This window comes from Harpegnathos saltator, unplaced genomic scaffold (assembly GCF_003227715.2).
Source record: "Harpegnathos saltator strain DR-91 unplaced genomic scaffold, Hsal_v8.6 scaffold846, whole genome shotgun sequence".
Lineage (NCBI taxonomy): Eukaryota > Metazoa > Arthropoda > Insecta > Hymenoptera > Formicidae > Harpegnathos > Harpegnathos saltator.
In genome coordinates this window covers 924,930-944,373 of record NW_020230700.1, presented here as the reverse complement: position 1 = coordinate 944,373, position 19,444 = coordinate 924,930, and the positions used below count along the sequence as shown (strand labels likewise).

Sequence of the window (19,444 nt, the reverse complement as noted above, 5' to 3'; positions counted from 1 at the left end):
AAATATCTCTGAAAAAATAATGGAAAATATCATAAACTTTTTTTTGAACTTAATACTTTGTTGATATATTTTTAGAAGCAATCAGCACAACGACGAAACATCGATGCAATTAAATTAGAAATATGATCTTGTAATAAATTATACCATTGATTTTGCAAATTCTGCCATAATTCTTTCTTATTTGAATGTTTTTTTTATTTCCTCTATGTAGTTTAAGTTTTTGCTACAAATGCTCAATTGGATTTAAGTTCGCTAATTGCGATAGCCAATCAAGAACTTGGATTTTCTCAGCGACAAAAAATTGTTTTATTAACTTTGATGAGTGTTTAGGATCATTACCTTGTTGGAAAATCCAACTATTTTGCGAGTTGCATACAGCAATATATGACGTGTTAATACATCCCGATACATCATAGCGTTCATAGTTCTCGGCCAATAGGCCAGCTCTGTCATTGTTGCGGGTTGAGTCAGAGTCGTTCCAACTCTCGAATGCCGAGATCACCCAGACTTTGGGCGCGAGAGTGATTGCAGATCGAGCTGAATGTAGTCAGCCAAAGGAGAGGACCGATCGTTTCTCTTATTAATGAGTTGCTTGATTCCGGGTTTCAGATGCGATTTATTTCATTGATGACCAATTACAGCGATTCGCAAGTCGAATGGTATCGAATACAAATCGTCTCGGAAAGCACCGTTGGCTGAGCGCGAACACCGATTATAATTTTCCACGTGTCACGAAACTTTGATCAGTGCGATAGACACCCACTTTGGATATTTTCCCAGCGAGAAAATAACCTAGAACCAGCGAGAAAGAAACCTAAGAAATGAGATCAGGCGCCCGAGCGACGCGGTTTCGATGCACTGCAGTAGCAGAACGGATCCTCGAGAGTTGAATCTGAAATCTGATCCAAAATCTGTCGCTACGAAATCGACCATGATTTTTATAATCTCATATATGTGATGCGGCTTGAGCCGATTAACAGATTCGAACAAATCGTTGTTTAGCTGACACAAAGATCGAGGCGATAAACATTGTTTTGCCGTTAGTCACGAGATATTAAATTCTCGCACTTTCCGTCTAATGGCAAGAATGTTATTGTCACGGAGACAATGATACATTGTAACGCACCGAGACAACACCAAACGGCAAAACAAAGATCGAGCAAATAATTCGCTTGTAAACATGAGCGATTTGCCTGAACGGTGACTCGATGTTACCGACTTCCAGAATACTCTCTGCGAGAATTCTCTGGAAGATTTTAACGAGCACATGAAACCGCAGATATGTTTTTCCAATTCGGAACAGTCATTGAAAAATGACCCCTAAACCATCACGCTACTTCCCCCGTGTTTTATAATAGGAATTTGATATCTTGAGTTATATCTTATGCCTGTCGAACGTCATACGTACTTTTTCGACCGTCACTTCCAAGCAATTGAAATTTCAACTCGTCAGAAAAACCTTTTCGCCAATCACCTTTAATCCAATATTCATATTTTCTTACAAACTCTAATCGAGCCTTTTTATTTCTTGCGCTAATTAATGGTTTTTTAACACCAGCACGTTCTATAAGTCCCACTTCTTTTAGACATCGAGATATTGTCCGGATAACATCCGGATAACATCAATAAGATTTTCTTCTCATAGTTCTCGAGAAATATCCACGGCAGTTTTTTTAATTGCCGCTATCGGTTTTCTTTTACTTAATAATTCTATCAACGCGTTTTGTAATTTTGCGAGGTATACCACTTCGTGGTTTATCAGCCAAAAAATCGGTCAACTTATATTTGACAATAATCCTATTTACTGTACTTTATCAATTAATAAAAAATTAGCAATTTTGCGAGAAACCTTTTCTTGAGCAAGATTAATCGCAGCTTTACGTAATTAAAGATTTGTGTGTTCCGGCATCGTGGCAAGCAATAGACTGAATTTTAGTGGAAGCAAATACTTATGAAAGAGTTTCATAAGAAATGTAAACAAACTGCACTTGTAGAGTTGAAACAAAAACATGGCTTTATATTTTTGTACGTAGGAAAATATGGAGCTGTAGGAAACGTGAAACGTAGGAAAATATTCTTTGACTAAATAAATAGAAATCATGCAATTAAAAACTTTTTTTAACTGCGTTATTACTTATCCGGGATCTTTTGGAGACGAAAAATTGTGAAAATTAATCAGATCAACTAAGAAGAAAAATCAAATATCATTTTGCAAAAATTGCTAAATAGTTATTTCAGTTATTATAGTTAAGTTATTAATGATTGAAAATGACCACATCTAGTAGCTTTTTTAATTGATTCTTCTTCCGTACGCAAATTGATTATGCAGTCTTTATTTAATTAATTAGAAATCAAATTTAGCAATACGAGATATCGAGGCAGTTTACAAGTCATGGACGAAAATTTCAAGAATTCCCCGAATTAAGTTAAAAGAAGCGGAAATAGATAATAAGAAAACTGTGCTCTCTTTATTTAGCCTGGGCAAACTTTATTTCAAGAGAAGTCTAATCCGAGAGCTAATTACGGAAACGTTCCGCGTCCGACGCTTGCAAAGTCGTCTCGGAAAAAGACGGCGTCCAATCAAATGTTTGCCGCAATGATACTGATTCCTAAATTAGTCTAAGAACCCGCGGGTCAAAAGAACACGTGAAAGTATGTGTTGCATGTATGTATATGTGTTGCATGTGTGTGAATGTGTGTTCTTGGAAACAGTTCTTTTGATTATTCGCGTCGACGACGAACGTGCGAACATGCGCTGCAAGGAAGTCAACCACAAGCGCGACGATATCACGTATTAATATAGCAGTCGCAAACTTTAATCATTCACTTTAATATAATTAATATTTAATATAATTCGCGGGTAATCGCCGAGAGCGCGCCGCGCCGATAGAACGGTAGCAATAACAGATTTCGTTCACCCTCGCCCACGCACAGTCGTGTTGTTTCGCTCATTTATCTATCGAAAATATCATACAGTTTGCGAACGCATGGACGCTTGTAAAATATTAGATATTTGGTTTAATTTTGAGAGTCAACGATGAATGAATTGCTTCTAGAGATAAATTTATTTTCTACCGTAGAATTCACTTACCACCGGAAGAACGAGAAAAGGTTGTATCAAACGGTGGACAATATTTCGATTGAAACAATTTAAATGATAAATAATAAATAATGAACAATCCATTCATCGTCGAAAATCCCTGAAAATTAATCGAAACATCTAATATAAAGTCGACAGACGGGGTCGAAAACGAGTCGCCACGCTGCGCGGGAAGAGAGAATCGGGGCTTCATGATTATATTACTAAATACGCATTTTCCCGCCGTATATCGCGCCGGATGCGCGGATGGGCGTAAAGTGAAAAACCGTTAATTGGAACGCCTACCCGACGCGCCGCCGCCGGTTCCTTTGTTTCTTTTCCGCTGCTTTTTCCGCGCCGTTCTTTTGTTTCTTTTTTACTCGCGCGCGCGCGCACGTTGATTTTCCGCGAGGCGGGCGACAGTGGCTCGTGTAATTGCAATTGTAACGAACCGCAATTTGTTCTAATCAGAAAGAATCTCCCCCAGTCCCTCCCCGTCCCCACTCCCGAATCCCCAACGGGCTTCCCAACCAGGCCGGTGAAATCCAAATTTCTGTCCGAGTCCCAGGAGGAAATATTCATCGATCCGTTGGCTTTCGACGAGACGACGAACGACCGTAATTAAGCCGCTATTCCGCCCTTCGTCATATTGTACGAGAGAGAGAGAGAGAGAGAGAGAGAGAGAGAGAGAGAGAGAGAGAGAGAGAGAGAGAGAGAGAGAGAGAGAGAGAGAGAGAGAGAGAGAGAGAGAGAGAGAGAGAGAGAGGAGAGAGAGAGAGGAGAGGAGGGAGGGAGGGAGGGAGGGAGGGAGGGAGGGAGGGAGGGAGGGAGGGAGGGAGAGAGAGAGAGGAGGGAGAGAGAGAGAGAGAGAGAGAGAGAGAGAGAGAGAGAGAGAGAGAGAGAGAGAGAGAGAGAGAGAGAGAGAGAGAGAGAGAGAGAGAGAATCATTTCCAATTGTACGGGACGCTCGTAAAAGGAATGTTCGTCCGCGAAGATTTTTTTCTCCTCTCTTTCCTTTTTTGGAGAGAGACGAAATGACGGCTGAAACGTTCCGCTAGCTTTCTGGGAATCCGGTTTGATGTTTTATCAAGCTATTAGATTTAGTAGACTACGCTGTTGTAATTGGGCACTCACAACTGATATCCTGCGTCAGCTTTTGTCGACTAGTTAACTTTTCTCCGACTGCATAAATTGTGTAGTACATCAAATATATACTACTGTGATCAAAAATTATCGGAAATGGTTCAATAAAACGCAAGATTTGGATTTATTCATCAAAATTTATTTTGTCCCCTTTAAAGTAGTTCCCCGCCCCCCACTGCAATGCACTTATGCCAACGTTTTCTCCATTCCTCGAAACATGCTTTCAAGTCGTTTCCGTGAAACCTCTTTAAGATTCGTAGTGAATTTTCGTTTTATAGCATTCTTTTATATTTTCGACTCGAAACGGTGATCACGAGGCGGAAATTTTAGTCGAGGAAAACAAAAAAAGTCACACGGTGTCATATCAGGTGAGTACGGAGCTTGCAGAACCGTATTTGTACAATTTTTGGTCAAAAGTTTACAAACAACAAGAGCATTGTGAGCAGGTGCATTATCGTGATGCAAAATCGATGAGTCATCTCGCCACAAATCAAGTCGTTTTCTACGAATTGCTTTACGCAAACGATGCAAAATGCTTAAATAATATTCATTGTTGACAGTTTGGCCAGTCGGAATAAATTCGTGATGCACAACATCACAACAATCGGAGAAAACAATCTTATACCACTTGACAACTTTTGTCTTTGATGAAGAATTGTCACACCAAAGACTTTTTGCAACATTACCAACATTTTTGTAACAGTAATTTCGATGCAGAAACAAAATTTAATTTTGTACGTTCTTTGCTCAATTATACTCAACATATCGAAAAATCGCCGGAGCAAAAATTCTTTACACACAAAACAAGCATTTATTTGTAAACGAAAACAGACAATGACATTGCTGCTAGATATTGTTGGTGACATTGCATGACGGATTACTGCTAGATGTCGATGAAAGTCGTACCAATATGAAAAAAACCGACAACGCGCCATCTTACACGCGCGCAGTTTAAATGACCATTCCCGATACTTTTTGATCACAGTAGTATTCTTAGTATGCTATTTGGATAAGCTGTTTTGGACCGACTATATCGTTAAATAAAAAACGAAAGCTTTGTCTACACATAAAGAAATGCATACGGCTATTACAAGTAAATGTTCAAAAGTATTGGTTTGACAACTAAGTAATTACGGATTTATTTAAGAAAATCAAACATAATTTTTTTATGGAACGAGATAACTTTATGCAGTAATATATTGTCCATTGTTATCAGTAACCTTTTGCCATCTTTCAAGCAACGTCATAATTTCACATTCATAAAATTTCTGGTTTTTATCGGCAAAAAACTGAACCAAGGACGATTTGACATCATCATCATTATATTTTTACCATTCAAGAAGTTTTGCAAAGAACGAAATAAAAAATAATCTGATGGTGCAAGGTCAGGACTATATAATAGATGTGGCAACATATCCTAACCAAGGTCCAATAATTTTTGCCAAATGACCAGAGATGTGTATGGCTTTGCATTGTCATGGTGGAACACAATACCTTTTCGATTTGCGAATTCTGGTCGCTTTTCTTGAATTGCATTGTTCAATTTGTATTGGTTAGTTGTTGAATGTATACATCTGAATTGATCGTTTGATTGTGTGGTAAAATTTCAAAGTAGACAATTTCTTTGTAATCCCACCAAATTGATAATATAACTTTCTTTTGATGAATATTAACCTTGGATGTTGTTTGCGCTGGTTCATCTTGCTTGCTCCACGATCTTTTTCGATTGACATTGTTGTAAACAACCCATTTTTCATCGCCAGTTATTAATCGTTTCAAAAATGGATCATTTTCGTTACGTTTCGTAAGCAAATCACAGATGGCAATGCATTGTGTCAAGTGAACATCTAAATTCATGAGGAACCCATAAATCGAGTTTTTTTACGTAACCAATTTTTAAACGCTTTTCAATGCATGTATGTGATACATCGAGCTTCTCTGCAATCTCACGTGTTGTGCTATGATGATGATCCGCATTGATTATTGGTTTGATTTGGTCGTCATCAACTTCACTCTGGACGACCAGAGCGTTGTTGTCATCTCTGAATGAAAAATCACTAGAACGAAATTTAGCAAACCAATTTTTACCCTGCCGTTCTTTTAAGACTTCGTCACCGTACACAGCACATTACTTTTTATGAGCTTGCGATGCGTTTTTCCTTTGCGGAAGTAAAAACGCAGAATATAACGAAAATGCTCATTTTGTTTTTCCATCGATTCATCATCAAATCATTTTTCAATCGACGCCAAACAAAAATTACACAATTGATCGATACAATTTTTTTACTGAATGCCAATTGAAGTGCCAATTATCAAACAATAATATGGATTTGATATTTCGAATACGTAAATATACCTAAAAATTCAACTAACACCATCTATCAGTGAAATCCGCAATTATTTAGTTGCCAACCCAATATTCCCATATATCCAATATACCCAACCCAATTTCATAAGTTTATATATCCGCAAATCCACCTTAAGTTTGTGACAAACATTAAATTTACTAAAAATGCATTCTAAAGATAAGTAAGCTTATTATGTCGATCTGGAATATTATAACAAAACAAAAAATTAGTTTCTTCCTTATTTCGTATATAAGTTTCATAACATTTTTAAAAAGAGGATAAATTCTTCTTTTGAATACATCATAATGAGCTTTTTTTAGAATTTACGATGAATATATTTTAAGCCTATTATCAAGAAAGTACTTTTACTGAAAGATAAGCATTGCTCAAAAGAAGGAAAATAAATTGAGTAATCGCTTTCCTTAGCAGGAGCGCTATTCTTCTCGCTATAGACTTTTAAATTCCCTTCTGAAATACTTACGGATACCTCCAATATATCTAAGAGCCTTCGTATTCACAATAATCATTTTTCTTCTTTTGTTCCGAAAAACCGACCTTTCAATGAAACATTCATTATATATCGCGCGGGGTCGCTGCGAGCGCGCGAGCGGTCTGATGCGCGTTATTTCAGCCGCATTTAATTTCGCGTTTCTCGCGTCCGTTGTTTCAATCGCACGCGCCGTTGTACGATCGTATTCCGCCCTTTCATAAATTTTAATTCGCTGTTTTATAACGGAGTTTATTCTCCGACGATGTATTAATGGGCCAACGGTCTGGACGCGCGACGAGGTTTATTACGCCCGTTTCGCGGGCGGGCCGAAATTTTCGCAGAAGCGAAATCGCCGGCGCGGCCCAGCCCGGCGCGATATCTCCGTCGGGCAATTTTTATTTCGCGGGAATTCACCGTGGGGTGCAGTTATGCAGTCTCGAGTGATTTACGGAATAGCCATATGCAACGTTTCCAGCGGCGGCGTCTCCTTATTTTCCGGAGCGTCGCGTGTCGTGTCACCCACACACGTTCTATGTATTTCACAATGCAGATGAACACGTCCGAGAAAGGACAGAAGAAAAGACAGAGATAGAAAGGGGAAAGAGAGAGAGAGAGAGAGAGAGAGAGAGAGAGAGAGAGAGAGAAGCAAACAAATAGATATTTTTATTATTGTTTTAGGATATCAAATATCTTTAAGCATGTTATTGTTATAAAAAAACAAATAGAATTTCACAGTCAATCTTAATAATAAAAATGATGTACAAAAAGGCAGTTTAAAATCAAGATGTAATATTAAGAGAAATGTATGAGATAAAGTAATACAAAAGTAGCACAAAAGGAAAAAAGTAACATAGCTCTGGAAAACAAAACTAATGAAAGTAAAGGAAATAATTCACGCGGTGTGTCCAAAGACTGTGTTACATTTTGGCAGTAAAATATTAAACAATAAGAACAAAGAGAAGAGAGAGAAGATACTGGAGAGAAAGATGGAAACAAAAATAAAGAGAAAAAAATTTAAAAAGAGATAGACAAGAAGATAGAAAGGAAAAGCGAGAGAGAGAGAGAGAGAGAGAGAGAGAGAGAGAGAGCAAAACTACAAGAAAAAGAAGGAGAGGGAAGTGGGGGGAAAGAAGAAGGGAGAAATAAAATAACGAGAAAGCCGCGCACTCGCGTGTGGAAACGAATTATCGGTAATCCTCGATTTTCGCATTGTTAACGCGTTTATCGAGAGAGCCATTCGCGTAAATTAAATTCACGCGAAAGGAAAATTATTTTCGCGCGCAAAGGATGAGTTCGCGTGTGTTTATTGAATCGCTCCCTCGTTATCCACGCTATGGCGCGTCGCGCAGAGTTGTGTGTTAAAACGCCGCCGCACGGTCGGACGTTGTAATCTATGCCGCACAAAGTTCAACTTTTCCTCGCGCTCGTGCTTTTCGATTATCCGTCCATTTTCCTGGAGAAGAGAGGATGAGAGACGATTATCGCGAAACTGATAACGATGCGCACGTAGCAAGTGCGCACAGCGAACGCGTAGCCGAGCAGCAGCTTAGCAGTGAGCCGAAAACACACGCACGACTTTTGATACACCCACTATATAAAATGATGGATGTATACCGCGTCACAAGTTCGATCGCGCAAATATCTGTTCGTTATTAGCCCGGTGGGCACCGTAAGTGCTTTTCCAATACCGAGAATTATCCAATATTTCAATTACCAGCACACAAACAGACACACACACATACGTACGCACAGTTCTCTCTCTCTCTCTCTCTCTCTCTCTCTCTCTCTCTCTCTCTCTCTCTCTCTCTCTCTCTCTCTCTCTTTCTCTCTCTCTTTCTCTCTCTTTCTTTCTCTCGCTGCTTTTCTGCTCGCGTAAATTGCGATTCTTTCGTACTACGGCATATATACGTAAGAACGGATGATAGCGTGGGGTTGGTAGCATCGAGTACAAGTGATTAAGCGAAATGCGCTTGGAAAGTCGCTCTCGATTGCTCGAAGTGTGCTCCAGCTCGCACGATACGGCGCCGGGAGTGTTTCTCCTTTTGCCGGGAAGAACTTTCGCGATAGACCCAGGCGTTATAGCGATCGATATAACGACTCCGAATTGATGGTCCCGCGGCATTACGGGGATATGCTCGCTCGCGAAAATCCTTGAGAACTATTTCAATTCTCGTATCGATTGTAATTGCTGGGGGAGACCTGATAGATCGTAAGAGGATCATTCAAGATGTGCGCGCGTGCGAAAAGCGGCTCGGAAGATATCGTCGAAGCAGACGGGAGCAAACTCTCGCTTCTCCTTAATACTCCGCCAACAATTTCGCAAAATTCCGAAGAATAATAACTTCTGCAACTCTTCCGTCTGACTCTTCCTCGAGACAGGGAAGAAGGTACACATAGCATATCGAATGCGTTCTCCCTCTGCCATTCGTTCGAGCGGTAATTTCGGGACGAGATATATCGAGCTTGTATGAAAAGCGACGCTCGCGCCGTTCGCAGGAATCTATATGTACGATCGTCTGGAATAATTGATAATCCCTCGGATTTATCGCGTGTTATTTCTAAATCGCCAAAATAAATTCTCGAACGGGTAGGGCAGCTTCGATGGCCGATTTTAGACGCTACAAATACGTGAAAGCGATTTTTTCTATATCAAAGCCCGTTTTCGGATGGTCTATAAACTACAACAGGGATTCGGGACGAAATTCTATTTATAACATCGTATGTGTGTTTGTGTATGTCTGTGTGTCGTGTAACGTAGAAAACATTCAAAAAAATCGACGCCACAAAGCGGAACTTCATCCATAATATTTCATCCATAAAATTAGGAGTCGTGCTTTGTTTTCTACGAAACGTACGTGCAATAAACTGACAGGTATGATTCGTAAATGTAAAGAATAATGGCGTCCTTTTCGGATATTCAAGTATTCACTATTCCAGTTACTTTAGATTATCGAAGCAAGTCCGATAACTTTGACGATATGATCCAACAATTCCTATTTTTATTTTTTTATAATAATGTATGTGAAACAAAAATTCTCATAGAGCATAGTAACTTTTAATTTTCAACGTGAGTTAATAAATATATGATAACAAATATAACAAATATAACATTTTCAAATAAATATATTTTTATCTTTTTATTCTTATTACTCTCCTAAGTTAAATTACAAATATTTTTAATAAGTCAATTACCAAAAAGATTAAATGGTATATATATGTATATATATATATATCTAGCAATAGATATGATAGATATATTAAACTTTAAATTCTGAATCTTAAATCTACTAGGCTAGCCGTTATATAATTGTAGATTAGGTCATTCTGAACAAAAACTTTACTATTTTGCAAATAAGTACGCGAATTTTCAAGTTATCAATTAAAAGAGCCTCTAAATGTGGTCATTTCCAATCATTAATAACTTAATAACTATTGTGATTTTTGCAACATAGTACATGACTTTTCTTCTCAGTTATTTTATCTGATTAATCTTCATAAATTTTCATTTTCAAAAGATCCCGGACATCCTGTATATATATCTCTACAAATTTTACGAATAAATTTAATTACTATAAAATTAAATAATAAAAATTGATCTCCAATTTCTTCTCTACATAACTCATAATTGAATAAATTCCATTAAATCTTTGTGTTACTAAATTGATGTGTCTACAATATAATAAAAATAATATATACTGAAAAAATTAGCAACATTCCTATACAAAATAAACACATAAATTATGACATAAATATGACTTTTATCAATAATGAATAATCCTGTTAATTATGTTTATATAATATTATACATAATTTTGTTAATTTGATACAATTTTATCAATATATATAATACATAAAATTGAATAAATAATAATTTATTTCTTACTTTATGATTGATAACTCATCGTATTTCTTTATTTTTTGTCAAAATTGCAAGAATAAATGTCTGTAGCGACCTCTAGTATACTATGAGATGTGTGCATTATCATTTTTAATATTTGAAATACCTCCGAAAAGCATTAATATTATATCGTCAATGTTTCCTCAGAATTTCCTACGATGTTATTTGATCATCAATTTTTTTAACGATAACAAATAACGCAAACAAATACGTTGCAGATTCATAACTACAATCACGCATTACAACAAAATTCTATCAGCCCGTATGAACTTGTGTTATATTACAATCTGATAGCTGCCAGATTTCACAGCCAATTTTCGGCTTTCTCAGGTTATTGATCTTTTTCACGATAATAAACAACAACGAATGCATTGTAGACCCATAACTTACCTAGGACATACAGACCGGCATAAGTAATGAATAAGTCCGTTCTAATCATTCTTACCTTTCTCCTTCCTTCCACAAAGGAAGAATGATAAGTCATCATCTTTACTCTGACCTCTTATCTTAATTACTTTTTTCTCCATATAAACTTTTTTTCATTTTACCATGTTTCCTAGTCTTAGTTCTGTTTTTTGTCTGTATAATTTATTTTATTAAAGAATATATTTCTTGTTATTAATAGTTTATAATTGAGATATAAATAACACATATGAAACGGAAAAATAATGGATTAAGGCGGAACATCGATATAGTTTTTGGTTACAAAGCTCCATAATAAAAATAAAATAGATAAAAATAAATTAGATAAAAATAAAATAAAATATATAAATTCCCATTAGCACTCTGTCCTGACTTTAGATGAATTCCAACGCAATTTCTTTGTCTCTGTCTCAACGCCATCTGATACATGTTGTATTAACATGTATTAACACAAACATCTGCGATATAAAAACAAATATTTCAATATTTTACATATTTGCAGCAGTATAAGCTAAATTATCGAATCTGTCATTTGGACAGTCTTATAAAGATAACACTTCTTTCAATTTAAGATGCAGATGAAAGTAACATATATTTTTATATCATAATTGGAGATAACTTGATACTAAAACTGTGGATGATCATTAATATGTTAGATGTTTCGGTTAATTTTGAAGATTGATAAGATGAATGTGTTGTTTATTATTTATTATTTATTATTTAAATTATTTTAATCAAAATATTTTCCATTGTTTGCTACAACCTTTTTCTATCTTTCTTGCAATAAATGGATTCCACGGTAGGAAAAAGACCTTACCTTTAAAAGCCATTCATTCATCGTCAGTCTTCAAGATTAACCGAAACACAACTAATAGTTTTATCGAGACATCAGCAAACACTGGCAGTTAGTTACAAAGCCTCACGGTAACGTCTGACCATAGCATTCTCCCGATGTAACGGAAGAGAGAGAGAGGAGGTCGCGGGAATTGCCAATCATGCACTTGCTCGTGCGAGAGAATTTCGCAAATCGGCTCAAGGGGTAAGAGAAGATGCAACGCACGACATGCGCGCGCGAGCTGCGACACACTTCCAACAGGTTTTCTAACGCGTGACTGGGATCGAATGGCGGTCGCGACGGTGAGGTTCGAGGGGTCGGGTAGGGAAAATCGATATCGTTATGTACTTAGGTAATGTCACTCTTCAAAGAGCTCCTATTCTGCTGACCGACCGCTAATTACTTTCCGATCAGTGGAACGGCACGTCAAAGTTGCTTTGTCAAGGGCCGCGTTTCATGGCTGCGTGAAACCTCGAGTTCCGTGTACATTTCATTAAGTATCCGGGGAACAAGGTACACCGGCGAGAGGATGGCTTTCGTTTACGGCGCGCCGTACATGATACGCCGTAAAGGTCAGATAGACCGAGGAGGAGGAGCTCGCCTCTCTCACTCTGATGGAGTCATCGTTGATCTCGTCAGCGCCACCAAGTGGCGATCGAACGTGAACGAATTCGTAGCGGGCGTAACATGTCTCGCTGCTTTCGCCGAATTAAAGCTTGGACAACGATCGTTTGGGCAAAGTGATCGCTGGTGACACTTTAACCTCCTCAAGGATGAGTTTGTTAAAATCAGAAGAGATTGATTTCACTTTTCAAATTAACAAATGTAATCTGTTAATAAAATGTCTATAAGATGAGATTTCTTTTTCTCTTGCTGTGGAATTTGCTGTAGAATTTGCTGTGATAAATATTTGTTCGCAATAATGCTCGCATTGTAATTTTGTTGACAATGCTTGAATTAAACAAAGAAAATTGGATGCGTCTAATGCACATGTGTATGCATATGTGTTAATGTTTCTAAAAAGTTTAACTTTTATTGTTACTCTACACTGAAACATATTTAATATATTTAATACATCAGAAATATTCATTCGATGAATGTTAAGTAACATTACTTATATAATTACTTATTACATTTAAATTCTTTTATTTGACTCGAATAAACAACTGCTTTCATGAAAAATTACGATTTTAAGGAAATATACATTTTCTCATTAAAAAAAATATTCTCTGGATGTAAATATATACAGGGTGACACCGAAAAAAGTAGCCAAACTTCGGTACCGTATTTTTTACTCTTCCTAAGAATGAAAAAAAGTCATATAAATATAAATAGGTCTGGAAACTCTTCTGTTCCAAGATATAAACACTTTTTTATTTATGATTGTATATCATAGAAATGTTTAAAGCTTACTTAAAAAAATTACTGGAAATGATTTCCTTCTGCAATAATATACGCTTCACATGAACGTTGCAAAAACTGTCGAAGACGTTCAAGAATTTTTGATATTCCGAATTTTGTCATATGCGGTAATAAGTCGGTTTTTACGTGTTTTCAGACTATCAATAGTATTATTATCATAGACTAAACTTTTAAGATGCCTCCACAAATAAAAACCTAAAGAAGTTAAATCAGGGAAGCGTGCAGGCCAGGCAATTGATCCTCCTCTGCCAATCCACCGATTGATGTAATTGTTATTAAGTTATTCTCTAATAGTTCGACCAAAATAGGCTGGAGCTCCATCATGCATAAATCATATTCGAGTACATGTTGCCAATGTTACATGTTGTAATAGTGTAGAAAGTTCAGTTTCCAAAAATTGTGTATAATTTCTATCGTTGAGCGTAAATGGGAGAAAAACTGGTTGAATAAGCAAGTTTCTAATAATTCCAGTCCACTCGTTGGATGAAAACTGGTGTTGGTATTGAGATTGATCAACAGCATGCGTATTAACTAAGCTTCAAATATTTCTAGAATACTCAATCATAAACAAAAGAGTGTTTATATCGGAAAGAAAGAATTTCCGGACCTATATTTACATGATCTTTTTCATCCTTAGGAAGAGTAGAATACGATATCGAAGTTTGGCCACCTTTTTCGGTATCACTCTATATAAATATATATACAGGGTGGCCCACTAATTATGGACTCGTAAAGTATTACAAGTCCATAATTTTAAAAATATTTATCAAATCAAAATTTGTTCATAAGGAAGTTTCATGTATTTGAGAGGCTTCTCTAACTATATAAACGTAAAGTGGCCCCCGCTATCCCTTTAAGGGGGGACGGGGGTAACTTCATAATTTTAAATGGAACCCCCTATAAAATATTACATATTTGAATTCTACGGGAAAGAACAAGTAAATTTTATTCTGAAACATTTGTTTGGGAAATATTTCTATCAAAAGTTATAAGCATTTAAACCTTTAGCGATTTCATTCATGATTGAACTCCATTGACACAAAGTTGCATTCGCGATACAACAAAAACAAAAAAGACCTTAGAGAAATACTTGATGTTAACCAAAAGATACATAAATAAACACATTTATCGGGTCTGTGATCTGTATTTACGTTTCCCGATAAATGTGTTTATTTATGTTTCTTTTGCTTAACATCAAGTATGTACTCTAAGGTTTTTTTTGTTTTTTTTGTATCGCGAACGCAACTTTCTGTCAATGGAGTTCAATCATAAATGATAATAATTGGAAAGGCCTCTCGAATACATGAAACTTCCTTATGAACAATTTTTTTATTTGATAAATATTTTTAAAGTTATGGACTTGTAACACTTTACGTGGACCACCCTGTATGTATATATATATATATATATATATATGATGTTAATACCCATCAAGTAAATATTTTTATATTTTAAATATTTGTTCTCCCAATATAAAGTTTTTCCAAGCGAATACGATACGACAATAGTTTTCTACGGCGAAACGCACCGCGTCGATTCATACAAAAAAGGGAATAATACAGAAATTTTGATTTATCACGGAACTTTTGAAAGATCATAATAATCGATAAATTGAAATAGAAATAGAAAGTCAAATAAAAAATCAAACTAAGGTATTGCAGTGAGCTAATTGAAAAGTGAATACTTTACAGGACATGTATTTCATATCGTACACTAGAAAGTACCAGGATAAAATGCGAAATATCTCGGGAAATATTCGCATTTTGATAACCTTATCCCAATATTTTTACATACGGAATGATCTTCTTCAATAATTCTCGAGTGATATGTAGCTCGGAAGTTACTGCGAATTTCTGAAAAATTCACTTCATAAGGCAACTGCTTTAAAATATCGAGAGCTCGCACGTTGATGGGCATACTTCTAACGAGAATTCACCCGGATTATCTGTTTCAGTATACCGACTGGAATCGGATAAACGATGGCTACCAGAATCAAAGAGCGATAGCGGACATCGTGGGCGATTACTTCTTCATCTGCCCGTCCACGTACTTCGCGGACTTATTCGCGGCTCGCGGCATGAAGGTCTACTATTACTTCTTTACGCAGGTGAGCAATCTTCGTGGTTTACATTTCCGGCATGTCTATAAGATAGACGTCAGTCCTAGTCAAGGATAGCCTCGCGTGTTAAGGGACAATGGCGCAGTCGACATACTGTCATTATGTTACGTCACTTTATTGTCCGCCGTGACATTTGAGATAATCCAGCGATAATTTATGAAGCGAACAAATAAAGTATTTAGCGCTCTAATTTCCTTGCGTGACGTCCGCGTCGTGCATATGCCTGAAAAGAAAAAAATGAAAAGAAAAACAGGAGATCGTCGATACGCGCTTCGTTCCGCACTCTCGTCGAGTCTGTTGAAGATAGTCCGTAGCCGTGACAATACTATTGAATTAATACTACACGAAGAAGCTCGACAAATCTGTAGTATTAGGAGTTTGAATTAATTCTGTTTTTATTTTATCAATTGTTTTATCTTTGTTTTAAAGAAATTTACATTAATCAAAATATTTTCCGTCGTTAACTATGACTGTTTCCCAGCTTTCTGGCAATATAAGGACTCCGCAACGATGGAACAATCTGTCTTTCGAAGCAATCCAATCAGACACCCATTTTTGCACATCCTCGTAATTATTGAAGTGTGTATCTGCCAAAGCATGTTGTGTCGATCGGGATAGATGATAATCAGATGGTACCAGGTCTGAAGAGTACGCTGGCTGCGGAAGGATTTCCCATTCAAGTTTTAACAATGTTTGTTTAACGATGAAGCGACATATGGACAAGCATTATCGTACAAAAGAATTACTTTGCGTCTATTGCTGGCCATCGCTGGCCTTTTTTGCATTAATTCATCATTCAATTTGTTCAATTGTTGCTGGTATCGCTCCCCCGTAACTGTTTCATTCGGTTTTAGAAGTTCATAGTACACCATACCTTCAATATCCCACCAAATACAGAGCATTACATTGCGACCGTGAATGTTCCGTTTTGATGTCGATATTGATAGTCGTCTTGGATCAATCCATCATATTTTCACTTTGGATTATCAAAATAAATCCACTTTTCATCTCCAGTTACAATTCGCCACAAAAAACTCTTTTTTTCTGTTTGACAAACAAAGACATGGCGATATTCAAACGATTTGCAATGGCACTTTCACTTAATTCATGTAGAACCCATTGTCTTCCTTTTGAATTTTTCCCATAGCGTGCAGTTTGCGTGCGTTTAAAAATTGTTGATTAATTTATGTTGAGTTGTTCAGCCAATTATACTTCCATTTGAACGGTGTTTTCATTCAATAATGCTTGCAATTTAGAATCTTTGAATCTTTTTGGTTGGTCAGTACATTCACTAAAATCAAAATCACCACTTTTGAATTGTTGAAACCAAGATTTGCGGTTGGAGTGCGATGGAGCTTGAGCTATAAGTTGTAATAAGCATTTCATGAGCTTCAGTTGACTTCAGCCAATTTTTTTCAAATTAAACAAAAAAGTAATTAATGTCAAAGTTGCAATTTTGTACGATCCATTTTAGACGTGTATAAACAATGAAATTATCAGTAACAATAGCGCGCAAACTGTCATATGTCACAGAGAAATGAGAAACCTTTCAGTGTTGCCAGTTTTCAACACTCGTACTAACCAACTTGTTACTAAAGCTATCTATTGCTAGAGACAAGAACTAATTCAACATCCTAATAGATGATTATAAATATAATTTATTTCAATCATAGAAAAGATTATATACAACTACCAGGTATGTAAATATGAGACCGGAATTTTTGTATAGAAAATACACGTTTATTGTATGAAAATGATAAAAAATATTTTATTTGAAGTATTGCCCATCGCTAGCTATACATTTTTCCCACCTGTCTGACAATTTGTGGATGCCACGCCAAAAAAACTGTTGCTCTTTTGAGGCAAACCAGTCATCGAGCCATTTTCGTACATTTTCGTAAGAAGTGAAGCGCTGCTCAGCAAGTGCGTGTCCCATCGATGCAAATAAGTAGTAATCGGACGGAGCCAAGTCTAGTGAGTAAGCCGCATGCGAAAGTATTTCCCAACTAAACGCCTCAATCGTTTCCTTGACCAGTTTTGCTGTGTGTGATGGTGCATTATCATGAAGCAAAATCACTTTGTGTTGTCTTTTTTGATATTCTGGTCGTTTTTCATGCAAAGCTTGATTCAAATCGATCATTTGTTGTCGGTAGCGTTCAGTATGAACGGTTTCGCCAAGTTTTAGTAGCTCATAATAGATCACACCTTCTGATCCTACCAAACACAGAGCATTATTTTCCGTCCATAGCGATTTGGTCTTGCAGTCGATGTCGATGGTTCGCCTGGAGTTACATGAGTTGCATGATCTTTTACACTTAGGATTCTCAAAATATATCCACTTTTCATCGCCAGTCACAATTCGATGGAGAAATGACTTTCTTTTGTACCTGGCGCGCAGCATTTCGCAAGTGGTTTTTCGGTTTTCCTGCTGTCTTTCATTCTGTTCATGTGGAACCCATTTTCTCATCTTCTAGATCCTTCCCATGGCTTTCAAACGTATGGAGACGACTTCTCGTGTCACATTTAATTGATCCGCGAGTTGTTGTTGCGTTTGAGCGTCATCCTCATCCAACAATGCTTGCAATTCGCTGTCTTGAAACTTTTTCGGTGGTCTTCCACGTTCTTCGTTTCTCACGTTAAAATCGTTTGAATTTTTTAAACCACTCAAAGCACTGTGATTTACCAAGAGCATGCTCACCATAAGCTTCGACAAACATTCGATGCGATTCTGCAGCAGTTTTCTTCAAATGGTAACAGAAAATCAATGCTGTCCGCAAATCGTAGCTTCCAGGCACAAAATTCGACATGTTCAACGCTATTACAAACTATACTGTTGTATGAAACTTGTATTGTTGTGAGTTGAAAATCTTTGACAGATGTCAACAAATGGAAATGATTCCAATGACGCGGTTTGACGGTAACTACATTGACAGCTAGGGCCATTTATGGGCAAATTCCGGTTTCATATTTACAGACCTAGTACATAAAATCATATATAATTATATATAAATTTTATATTATTATGTGTAATCCATATATGCATTTGTATCTCTATATGGTCACAATCACATGAAATTATACAAAGTGGCCCATCTCTTAATCCATCTAGCCGAATATTTTGGAAACTAAGATCGGCAGACAAATATGTTTCAGACAAAAGTTGCCTGGTTTTAGAGAGGGACATAAGACGGTGGCAATGATTTGACCTTGAATAGTCGCTTGAAGGTGTCGTGAAGGTCACCTCCAATTTCTTAAATTGAAACCCCCCATTTTTTATTACATATTCTTGTAACTTACGTCGAGAGCTTTCCGAAACACTATAATAAAATATCATTTTATTAATAATTTTCTGAAATATTTTACATTTTTGTAATGATATTTTTAACGTAAGTCCTCTTGCCTTTCGTGATTCGGAAAGGCAATCTCGTGATCTCATGAATTGCGATTACACGCCGGGATATTCTAATTACATATCGCGTGCATCCGCAAAATCCGGATCTCGGCGTCGTTACTATCGCGTCGTAATATATCGTCCTGGCGACGTATCTCACGATTGTGTCGCGCTGCAAAAGAATTCGTTACCGCGAATCTCCCAAAGTGAATACGCGCACACGCGCTGCTCCGTAACGGAGTTTACAAGAGCGGGAAATTGCCGCAAAAGTATTATGTAAATTGGATTCTGAGCCG

At 36.9% G+C, this 19,444-nt stretch overlaps 1 protein-coding gene across 7 annotated transcripts in view; it reads left to right on the top strand.

The window, feature by feature from the left end:
* Window positions 1-19,444, top strand: part of AChE-2 (acetylcholinesterase 2) — a 447,910-nt gene that overhangs the window by 326,512 nt on the left and 101,954 nt on the right. For all 7 annotated transcript variants that reach the window (XM_025307356.1, XM_025307359.1, XM_025307357.1 and 4 more), the window contains exon 4: window positions 15,593-15,745. In XM_025307356.1, coding sequence (XP_025163141.1) covers window positions 15,593-15,745 — 153 coding nt within the window. The remainder of the gene's footprint in view (window positions 1-15,592; window positions 15,746-19,444) is intronic.